The 12,224-nt window shown below is 36.9% G+C and overlaps 1 protein-coding gene across 1 annotated transcript; it reads left to right on the top strand.

Annotated features, from left to right (window-relative positions):
- Positions 1–666: 666 nt before the first annotated feature.
- Positions 667–1,617, top strand: LOC117179515 (zinc finger MYM-type protein 1-like). The gene has a single exon (XM_033371395.1). It carries the CDS (start codon positions 667–669, stop codon positions 1,615–1,617), a length of 951 nt encoding a protein of 316 aa, XP_033227286.1.
- The last annotated feature ends 10,607 nt before the right edge of the window (positions 1,618–12,224 follow it).

Genomic DNA, 12,224 nt, shown 5'->3' with positions numbered 1-12,224 from the left:
AATTGGTTATAAAAACACATAAACTCAGAAGATGTGGACTGTGACTGCACCATATATCTAGTCGGGAGTGGTGCTGACTGAAAACAGATGATTTGGAGCGATGCGCGTGCCATCTGTTGGTCATTCTAAGGACTTATTGAACTACCCTCGTACTCTAAATCTAAGGGAAACGTGTTTTGTTATGCTTGTAAATTATTTTCTAAAAATCACGAAAATACTTTTGTGAAGTTAGGTTTCTCTGAGTGGAAGCATGCGCATGAGAAATGTACTGCTCACGAAAATAGTACTGAACACAAGAACTGTATGATTATTAGGTTTGCGCGTTTAAGCAATACACCTCATATGGATGATGCAATAATATTGCAAATAAAAACCGAAGTCGAAAATTGAAGAGAAATATTAAAACGTTTGGTGGAGGTTGTACGATTTCTGTGTGAACGTGGTCTTGCATTTCGTGGAACACATAAAGAATTTGGATCTCCCGATAATGAAAATCATCTAGGGCTTTTGGAACTACTAGCTAAGTTTGATAAATTATTAGCGAAACACATAGATTTATATGGCGATAAAGGTCGGGGTAATGTCTCTTTTTTGTCAAAGACTATATCTGAAGAATTTATTGATTTGATAGACAGAAAAGTATTTGATCACATAATCACAGAAATAATGGAGGCAGAGTACTTTGGTCTTATTGCGGACTCAACACCAGATGTTTTTCATGTTCATCAATTGTCTATAATTATTCGTTACTGTTTACATGGCCAAGTGTATGAGAGATTTTTACAATTCTTGCCAATTTCAAGTCACACAGGAGATTTATTGAGTCGAGAAATTTTGAATGTGCTAAGCGATAACGGGATTTGCATTAGTAACTGCAGAGGTCAATCTTACGACAATGCAAGTAACATGTCTGGCAAATACGCTGGAGTACAAGCTCGTATTAAAGAAGTAAATCCACTAGCTTTATATGTTCCATGTACTGCTCACTCTTTAAATTTGGTTGGAACAAACAGCGTCAATATATGCATTGACGCTATTACTTTTTTTGGATTTGTAGCCGGGCTTTACGCTTTTTTCGTCGCATCTCCACATCGGTGGGAAATATTAATGAACAATTCTGATACTTCTCTCAAAAGTCTATCGAAAACTAGATGGTCTTGTCACGATGATGCTACTTCTGCTATATTTCGAAACTACGAAGGGATATATGCCGCTCTTTCGGTGTTTGTTGAAAGTAATGACGCAAAGCCTGATACTCGATTTGAGGCCGCTGTCCTTCAAAGCCAAATGAGAAAACTGGAAATTGCCTTCATGATTGTATTTTGTCATAAGGTTCTTGATCGCTTCAATAAAACTAGCAAATTTCTGCAGACGGTAGAATTAGACGTTGCCATCGGAAACAGCATGCTCAAGTCTTTAGTTCACTTTTTAGAATCTTTGCCAGATAAGTTCGAAAAAATTGAAGAATCGGCCATGAATTTGTCTAGCTTTGTTACTAAGCATTATCAGGATGAAAATAAGCGAATTAAAATTGAAAGAAGAAAACTGGCAGGTGGTAGTATTCAAACTACTCCAAGTTTAACGGGTAGAAAAAGTTCAAAACTGGAAGCTTTTTAGTCATGGTGGACAAACTGAGAGAAGAAATTGAAAAAAGACGTTCTGCTTATAACGAGATTGCAGAACTTTTTGGTTTTCCTACGAAGTTACGAGATATTGATTTATTTGAAGTAAAAAGATGCGCAGATAAACTTGTGGAATTTTATTCTGCTGATTTGGAAGACACATTCGCTTCTGAATTGCATCAGTTTATTCCATTACTGAAAACTGAACACAAAGACAAGGCAAAATTACCAGCTGTAACTATTTTCAAATGGATGGTAAACTCTGACACAACATCGATTTTTCCAAATTTTCATATAGCATTTAGACTCTTCTTATCTGTTCTTGTTACTAGTAGTGAAGCCGAAAAATCTTTTTCCACATTATCTAGGATCAAGTCCGTTCGACAATCGACCCTGAATGAAAAGCGATTAGTAGGCCTTAGTTTCTAACAATAGAAAGAGATCTCCGGAAATGACTGTTTTTTTGACGACATAAGTGAAGAATTCGCAACGACAAAAGCGCGAAAGAAAATGTTTTTGCTAGAACATACCGAGTGATATGTATAAGTGTAATTTGAATTTATCAATTATATATAAATAAATATAAATTATTTATTTATGAAACCGAACAACCATTTCATTTCACCAAGAGTTCTTTGTGCATATAGATTGGTAATGAATCAATTCAAATGAATAAATGCATTTATCATTTTAATTTTAAAAAATGTGAAAGGGGGGGGGCTCGAAAAATTTCTCAGCCCTGGGCCACCGATTGTCTTAATCCGGCTCCGCTCCGGATGATGCTTCTCCGACGATGGAAAAATTACTTGAATTTTTACATTATCGAGAGAAAGTATTAGAATCCAACAAAGTCATAACGAAAAATGAGAGATCTGAAAACAAAAGCACACCGCGTAGCGATAATCACAACCGTGGTGCTAGCAATCGATCATCACATTTTCAGCAAAACCGTCAAGCCTCAGCCTATTCCGGTTTCAGAACTTTTTGCCATGTGTGCAAGTCGAGCACATGCAAAACTTGTGATAAAAACATCACACCATTTTACATAGTGATCCTTATCTCTCAAAGCTAAAGTATATTTTTCAATTTTATCCGAGACGGTTCCTTCTCAAGTTCTTTTGCAAAAACAGCCTTAGTTCACATATTAGATCACAAGGGGAATCCTCACATAGGTAGGGCTCTTCTTGATAACGGATCACAAGTGCATTTCATGACTGAGAGATTGGCGAAGAAATTAGAGCTCAACCAACGAGATGTCGAGATTCCTCTGGGAGGGGTCAATCAAATGAGCTCCTGTATCAAAAAAGTAACACGTTCTTCGGTCCAATCGCGATTCAATACTTATTCAGCTGATTTGACATTCTGGATTACCCAAGAAATCAATGAGCAATTTCCAAGTGAACCACTAAATCGAGTGTCTCTAAAAATTCCATCTGGCTACCGTCTGGCTGATCCGAATTTTCACGAACGAATTTTCATGAGTGATCCCAATTTTTGCATGTAGAGGTACTGCGCTTGAGCTAGGTATGCGTAACAGGAACATGGTGCAACACACTATTGCCATGGTAACGCGTTGTGGCATCGTGTTCCTCTTAAGCATCCTAGCACAAGCGCAGTACCTCTACATGCCAAAGTTGGGATCACTGGGGTCATCGATCTCCTTATCAGCTCCGCAATCTTCTTCCAACTTTTGGGCCATAGACAAGAATATTTAGCTAAAGGTAACATGATTTTGCACGAAACTAAATTCGGATGGGTTGTAGGTGGAAAAATTCCAGGTGTAAGGGCTATTAATGCTGTATGTAATTTATCTTTGAATCTGCTTCATAACAAAATATCAGAATTCTGGGAAATCGAAAATGCTCCTCATGAAAAAAATCTTATCAAAAACCGAAAACAAAGGCTAGGATTTTACTAAATTTTTTGAAAGCCAGAAACAGTTCAGAAACTGAATAAAACTTTGAAGACCCTGTCTGTAAATGAAAGATCAGACAAAGAAGTATGTAAACGAACACTGAAAAAACTAGTTGGTTGGGAAAACTGACAAAGTAGTAGGTCCAACTATTTTAGTTTGTAATATATGCCGCTGCTATTAAAGTATTTGAGGCTACTACTTTTATTCAGAAGATTGGTAGTAGTTGTCCTTACTACTTTATTTGTTCTCGCTACAAGTTTTGATGGTAGATACTACTTTCAGGTAGGTGTGTCTACTACTTTAGATAGTAAGCGTTACTACTTAAATTGTAAGTCTTACTATTAAATTAGTTGATGTCACGGTAATGTGTTTATACAAATTAGGGTACCTTTTCACGGAGGCCTGTTTCGAAGTATTTGTTGAATTTATTTGACACATCGAGTTCGCATCTAGGTTCTCAATCAATAAAATTCACCATAAACCAACCAAGTAACTAGAAATAAATCCTATAAAAAATTTTAATTCCACGATTATTTCAAAACAGGCCTCCGTGAAAAGTTACCTAAGCCTAGGCCGTAGAAGAGAACGCCCTAAGGATCTATACGCTGTTCTTCAATATTTTCCACGTGCATTATACGTAAAGGTTCAGATTAAAATAGCATCATCGAAAACATAACGCGTTATTTCGATGCGAATGTTGGTAGGACTGCTCAGATTTCAGTTCTGCCAATATCGCCAAGGGGCGAAACTTGTAACCTTTACTACTTTTATTTCTTGGAAAATAAAATGCTGGTGAACGTACTAACTAATTTATTTGTTGCGACTACAATTGCTATCCTCACTAATATAACCTTCATAGGAGGACTAACGGCAACTTGTTGCCATACAAAACTGGTTAGTTACTGTTACCATCGAAGTAGTTGTTGTAGCTAATACCAGCTCTACTAATAAGGAGCTGCTTGTCGCAACTAACCATTTTTTTCAGTTAAGGGTTAAAAATCACTGCTGACTTTGAAACGTGCCTACTCGTTCCAAAATTTAGCAAGAACTATTTTTAAAAAGCGTTAAAAAGCTTATTAAGTTTTGCGTTCTCGAGATACGACTAAAAATATCCAAACCTTCAATATCAAGCTTCAGTCGGCGATTACTGATTTCTACCGCGAGAGTGGTGGTCCCGAGAGTCACAGCTCGTGCTGTGACTTATGATACTTGAGGGAAAAAATAAAATTAATAGGACGAACTCTGCGAAATATCGTGTTTAATTTAAGCCAATATGACTTTAAAAATATTCAAGTGTTCCGAAAATATGACAATGAATGTCCAAGCATGTATACGTCGAGTCGCAGTCGGCGAGCACCACAGACGCCAGACTCACTGCTACAGTGACTGAAATTCGGTGCAGACACGCTTGAACATTTTGGTTGTATCTGTATTAGGGCTCATTTGAAGCGCAATTTAATAAGCTTTTTAATTTTTTTAAATTAGTATTTTGTATTGAATTAAATTCTTTTCTATTTCAGTTAAAATATTTTTGATTAAAATATCAACCATTATAGATTTTTCGTTGAGAATTCGTATTTCTTCATTGAGTAAAATTAAAAAACTTGGCTGAAAGTTGAATCACTTTTTTTATTAAATATTTATAATTCTACTTCAAAGTTCCAATATTTGAGTGTGAATTAACTTTTTCATGAACAAATTTCAATTTTTCGGTTTAAAATTCCTCTCTGGTTGAGAATTTAACTACTTCGTAAAAAATTCATTTTCTTGGGTGAATAATTTAATAATTTACTTGAAAATTGAACTGTTTTTTAAAGACTTCATTTTTGGTCAAAAATGCACATATTTTGATGCAAATTTGTTCTATTGGATAAAAATTAATGTCTAATGGCAGAAGTGTCATATTACTGAGTAAAAAGTGAACTTTGTTGTTGAAAATTTAACTTTCTTCTAAAAAATCAGTTTTGTTATCTTAACTATTAGAAAAATTAATCGCTGACTTCATATACGATATTTGCAAATGACGTTTCATAAATTTATATTGAATATAATATACATATGTTATGTATTTTGAATGTAATATAAATTTTATTACTGTAACTTATCATTTTAAAAAATTACTTATTTCTAGAAAAAAAATATAAAGAGTTCAGTAACGGTGTAATTTTTTTAAAAATAAGTAAATGAATTATAATAACTGCCGTGTTACATTAGATATTGAAAATATATAATAAAAAAGTCGAAATTTAAATCGACGAAAACAAACGAAAAACTTCCATAAAATTATACATTAAACCAGATGAATATTTCAAGGTGTGTTTATGAAGTCGATATTCGTAGCTGAGATCTAAAGACTGTTATTGCAGAATAATTAAGCTCTCTCTAATATGTCAGCGTCACAGACTGTATAAGTTATATTATTCTTAAAATAAAGAGACGCGAAGAAACAATTAATCTACTAGCAAATATTAACAATATTCTAGGGTATTATTCGAAAGTGATAAATGTGACAGAAAGATCATTTTTATTGAAAGTCCGAAAATTATCTTATTAACCTACTGAAAATAGCTACTAAAATCACGGAGTGAGACTTATGTATCTTTCAAAAGAGCTTTATAAAGGAACTTAGTGATTTTAGCTTGTGTCAGCAATTTCTTGTTCTTAGGCAGATATTTCATTGTCGGAGATAATGAAACAAATATAGCATCCTTATCACTGTGATTTATGTCCTCTTTGCCTCGAGAATCTTTTTGTGAATTAATGTGAGCTGTATCCACTTTTATCAAAGATATCAGTGATTTTTTTAATGATCTCATTTGTCAACTCCTCTTTTAACCACTTTCCGTTGAGGCAATGCGTTTGATGATGCCCCAACGGGAAATTGTACAAAAAATAAGAATATTTGTAGTTATCTAAGAAAAATTAAATTTAAAGATTTTCGAAAAATAATAGAAAAATAAACACCCGCTATCACTCTCCTGGTCCTTTAATTCTAGTGGGTATGCTTTTGAGCATGTTTTTCTCATTTGGACTTCGGATGTTTTATGTATAATTTTTGGAAGTTGCAAATGGTTATTATACACATAATTTATTTTTTCTTGAATATGAATTTGAATTTTTCATGAAAAGTCCATTATTTCTTTAGCTACAGTCTTTTTCTGATAAACGGCTTTAAGAAATGCATCTGTTATCATAGTGGAAACTTTTTTTGGTGTAGCAGCTCGCTTCCATTTTTTTCCATAACTTGAAGTCGTGTTTCTTCATTATAAGAATGTCGTTTTCTTTGAACTGGCGCGGCAGCTAAACATATGGTGAAGACAGCCATTTTCAATGATTTAATGATATATCTAATTTAATTTTCTAATTTCTGTACATTTTTTCAAATGTTAGATTTTTCAAAAACTTTCTAGATGACCATTCTCGATTTCTGATTTCTCTCTATGTCAAATTGTATGCAATTTAAATGCGTTTACAAAATGCTTCTAAAACAACATAATTTACATTATTTTGTATATTATAATACATTATATAATATATTAAATTTTACATATAATTCAATGAGACTAAATTTAGCCTATACATCTTCTAGAAAGAACATCGGCAGTCATCGGCAACATAGGCTGTCTGATAAGTCCCTGAAAAATGAAACACGGAGACGTTTTTTTGGCCAAAGTCGGTTTTATTTTTCTACATACTCTCCTTTTAGGTCGATACAGCGAGTCCAACGATTTTCTAACTTTTCGATACCGTCCGAAAAATACTCGATCGAAAGGTGTCCAAAATACGCCTCAGTTTCAGCTATGAGCTCCTCATTTGGCCCGGTGGAACTCACTGTTTTGCATTTTGCGTTGACTCAGAAGTGTAGTAGTGGATCCAGGTTTCATCTATGGTTATGAATCGGCGCAAAAACTCAGTCGGCTTACGCGAAAATAATGGCACATTCTGCTGGGAAGTTGTCACACGAATTCGTTTTTGGTCCACAGTGAGCAAACGCGGCACCCATCGCGCGCAGAGCTTCTTCATACCCAAAACTGAATGCACGATATTGCCCACACGTTCCAATGATATGCTTACAGTATTAGCTACCTCTCTCAATTTCACTTTGGGATCATTCAACATCATATCATGGATTTTTTCGACATTTTCTGGTGTAGTGACCTCTCTTGGGCGCCCAGATCGTTCAGCATCAACTGTGCTCGTACGGCCACAACGAAACTCGGTAAATCACTTATGAATCGTTCCAATTGACGGTGCAGAGACCGGGTAATACTTATCCAGCTTGGCCTTGGTCTCGGATATCGTTTTCTTGCAAAGATAGTAGTGTTTGATAAAAACTCGAAACTCAGATTTTTCCATATTAAAAAAAAAACTCGGAGGTTAGTCGCTTCTCAGTGCTGTAACTTGTAAATGCGTAAACATAAATGGCTGAAGTTTTGACAGGCGTCATTTGAAGGATCAAGCTCGACCAAAATGGTTCACATTAGTGAATAATAATGCCATCTCTTAGAATTTTCAGGTACTTATCAGACAGCCTAGTAGTAGGGCTAACATACGTCCTTTTCTAGAAGGATTTTTTCTTCTTTTTACTCTTGTCCTTTAAAGTCCTTCCAACAATTTAAATATCCTTCATTTTAGTCACAATAGAAATTTTCCTTTAATTTGATTTATTTTCAACGCTTCCTCGGTTTGCGGATAGACGGTCCCTGTATCAAGGGTTTCTGCTGAATATAGTTACAATAATTAATAAGCAATTGCTGACAATTGCTCAGGTATGGTCACAAAAGTATAACTGCTAAGCGGAGACGTAACCATCGTGCCAAAAGCTGAATGGAACCTGGGTGTGTAGTCTTAAATGGTGACTCTGGGACATCGGGCGACCTTTCAGAGTTCAGCATTATCCTTGTTTGCGGGGCTCTACAAGGATCGACGAACCATTTCCCTAGCTGCTCGTGAAAACAACCATGACAAAACCAAACATAGTTGTCATAAGTGCAGTTTAAAATAATCGAACGTGCAGGGCTTCAGAAAATGGGCGGGACAACAATGCCGACTGCCCTAGAGTTGGGGTAGCCAATCAAGACAGAGTCACTCTAATGGACGGGCCGAATTTCAATACTATGGAGTGGACGAATCACCTCAGGGACGACATGCTGGGATGTTACGATACCAGTATGGCAGCTGAACGAAAAGGTTTCATGACGCGACTGCATGGTCTGTGGAGCAAAAAGCACCCAGAGACTGCGAAAACACAACTACAATGATTGTGTAACCGTGCCTTGAAACTCCAGAAAAGGGATTATATAAGCGAAGGGTCTACTCAACCGCAGCTGATCATAAAACCAAAAGACGAATTCATCAACTCACTACAAAAATAGGCTGGGAAAGACAGTATGCGTCTAGAATTCGGCGTGTGATTGACTACATAATATCAGGCAGCAATTTCACCACCAACGTTCGACAGTTCGCGCACGAACTGCAGATCTGTTATCACACACTAAAAAAGTCAAAGCTGCTGACCATCAGGTAGCATATGGTAGACGGAATACGGGCACTATCTAACGCTAGGAGATGTCTAAAGCGAAGGAAGAGAGAAATTTGTCAAAGAAAACCAAAAGTTTTTTTCTAACCTATCTTAACTCTTCAAAGACCCTTCAGTTACTTTCGACCATCCGCTCAAACCAAAAAAGGTCTAAGCATATTGGAGAGAAGTCTACGATGTTCGTCATTCACTGAAAGAGGACTCAAAGAACATAAATAGCTTCGAAGAGCTGTGTATTGCCCTTATAAAACCCGAAGAAGAATGTCCACACATCACCAGCGAGGAGGTGAAAAAAGTATTAAGAGACATGAAGAACTATTCCACACTAGGACCAGATTTTATTAAGACCTTCTGATGGAAGAAGTCTCCTTCAACCCACCAGCATCTTGCTCGCATTTTTACTTCTCATCTAAAGTCGGAAGAGCATATTCCTGAGTAGTTGGTGGAAGGGCGCAGAGTACGACTGATAAAGATGAGCAACTTAGCTGACCCGAAATATTACGTGTCAATCACATGTTTGAACACACTGTATAAGATCTTCACAGCTATCCCAACTGATAGGATTTTTTAGACAATCGGACCTGTGTGGAAAAAAATGTACGAACAACGCGGCTCAAAGAAAGGCGTAACAGGATTTCGGGAGAATCTGCTCATCGAGAGATGTGTCTGCAAAGACGCAGAAATCTACCAGCGCGACCAATCGATGGCCTGGGTCGATTGCCGGAAAGCTTGCGATTTGACCTCTCACGGACTTATTATCTGTCTTTGAGAAAGCCTTAAAGTTTCATTCGCACATCGTGAAAAGTATAATGAGATTGGTGCCGCTGTGAAACCCCAGATTTACTACCTTACCTGAAAAACATGGTGTGACAACTAACAACGTCGCCTTTCAGAGATGTGTCATTCAGGGTAACACCATAAACCCACTCCATTTTTTGCCTTATATTATTTCCACTAACTCTCACACTCGGCTATTCCAAAGGATACTTTTTCGGCAAACCTGAAAATCGAAAGCATAAGGTCAATCATGTATTGTACGTGGAAGATTTAAGATGTATACTAAAAATGAATAGCAACTACAAGTTGCTCTAGTGATTTCCGAGAAATACTCTCAGAGATTTGAAAGAAGTTTGGTTTAGAGAAATGCCCCAAGGTTTGTTTGGAGCGAAGAAAACATAATGACATCCCTAAAGACCCTGAGCTCGTCGTCAAAAGTGATATATGACACCTTGACGCTGGAGAGACCTATGCATACCTAGGCGTGTCATAGAGCCGCATTTAGGATGTAAGATCTATAACGGATACTCGCCGAAGCAGATACAGACGTCTCATTCTTCAAATTTGGTCTTCTAAATTGTCAGCTTAGAACAAAGTATCTGCAACGAAAATGCTTGCCATCTAGTGTGGTCGCGAAATATTGAATGTTGAATGTCTTTACAATAGGATTATTTTGGGTACAGCACATATAGTTGCAAATAAATGGGAGCCTCTTTTTAAAATAGTCAGGAAGCACACAGATGTGGACAAAAGAGCATTTTGTACAAAGCAGCGGGAGAGGCTGCTGAACCACTCGGCGCTGACTTTAATATTAGGGATGAGACTGGCGCATAAAATTTTATGTATTTTGAGTAGAACCTCCTGAAAGCCTGGAATAGAATGCAATGAAAACAACTTCCGTGAACGGCTACCCGACAAGAAGAGTACTCAAGAGGAGGGTTCAACAAGGAGGAAACAAGAGGAGAGTTCGCGTTACTGTGATTATTTAGCACAGATCCGCCCTCAATAGAGAGAACACATGAAGGGACCCCACTCTTCCGACTATTTACTATATTCAAATCTGTGTAGATGATATATATGTGTATCTATATAATATCGGGGGAAAAACGTACTCAAAAGTGGGAGTCCGTAGTACTAAATTTCGCAGTACCATGACATTTTATAACACATTTATAATTAGTTAACAGAATTTTTAAAAAAATAAAGTTCGTTTCAAACATCTGAGCGAGATTAAACTGAACGATTCACAATTTTTATACACCGGTACACAAAAAAAGTGGTCTGTCCGACAGACAACACTAGCATATCTATATGTTTTTGGGGTCTCTGAATTCTAATCCAGTGTCCAAATAACCAAGTTGGCTCGTATTTTTCTGAAAAACGAAAAATTAGACGTAAAATCGACAAAAACAACGATTTTTCAGGTATATTTTTGCTAGAAAAAAATATATTTTCTCGCCCGGTGGACTTAACCAACATATTTATATGTCTTTTGGATCACTGAATTCGAATTTGAGGCCAAAATGACCAATTTGGTTCATACTTTTTTAAAAATTACACAAATAGACGTACAATCGGCAAAGACAGCGAGTTTTCTTGTATACTTTTGCAACATAAAAACCTTTCATGCCCGGTGGTCTAAATCAGCATATCCTTATGTTTTTGGGGTCGCTGAATCCGAATACGGGGTCAAAATAACCTAGTCGGCTCATATTTGATCGAAAAATGCAAAAATTGAGATAAAATCTACGAAAACAGCGGTTTTTCGTGCATATTTTTGCAAAAATAATATATCTTCATCCCCGGTGGACTTAACCAGCATATTCTTATGTTTTTGGGGTCACTGATTCTGCATCCGGGGTTCAAATAACCCAGTTTGCTCAAGTTTGATCGAAAAACGCAAAATTAGACATAAGATCGACGAAAACCTTTAAACCTTTACCTTCCTCGACTGGGATTGTCGTTCACTGTACAGGGTCCGGCACTCAAAGTGTAACCAATTAAAAAGTCTATAAATTCAGTTTGGAAAGTTACTTTTATTCGCGTCTGGCGAATTCGAGAGCCATTGTGTGGACGTTATGAAGTTCGAAACGTTGTTTTTAGCCATTCTTGATTCACTCGAGCTTTGTGAGACGGTGCCGAGTCCTGTTGAAACGTCCATGGTCTACCACCGAAATGTTTGTTCGCTCGCGGCTTCAAAGCAACCTCCAGTATACTTTCCTGATAATATTTGGCATTTACCTTGACGCCAAGCTCGATGAAAACGATTGGAGAGCGCCCATCTGCCGTTACAGCGGCCCAAACTATTATCTGTTGCGGGTGGTGCCTTCTGGTGGCCAATCGATGACTCAAATTCTCGTATGAACGGTCG

The sequence above is a fragment of the Belonocnema kinseyi genome, chromosome 1 (assembly GCF_010883055.1).
Source record: "Belonocnema kinseyi isolate 2016_QV_RU_SX_M_011 chromosome 1, B_treatae_v1, whole genome shotgun sequence".
Lineage (NCBI taxonomy): Eukaryota > Metazoa > Arthropoda > Insecta > Hymenoptera > Cynipidae > Belonocnema > Belonocnema kinseyi.
This window is presented reverse-complemented; position numbering and strand designations above follow the sequence as displayed.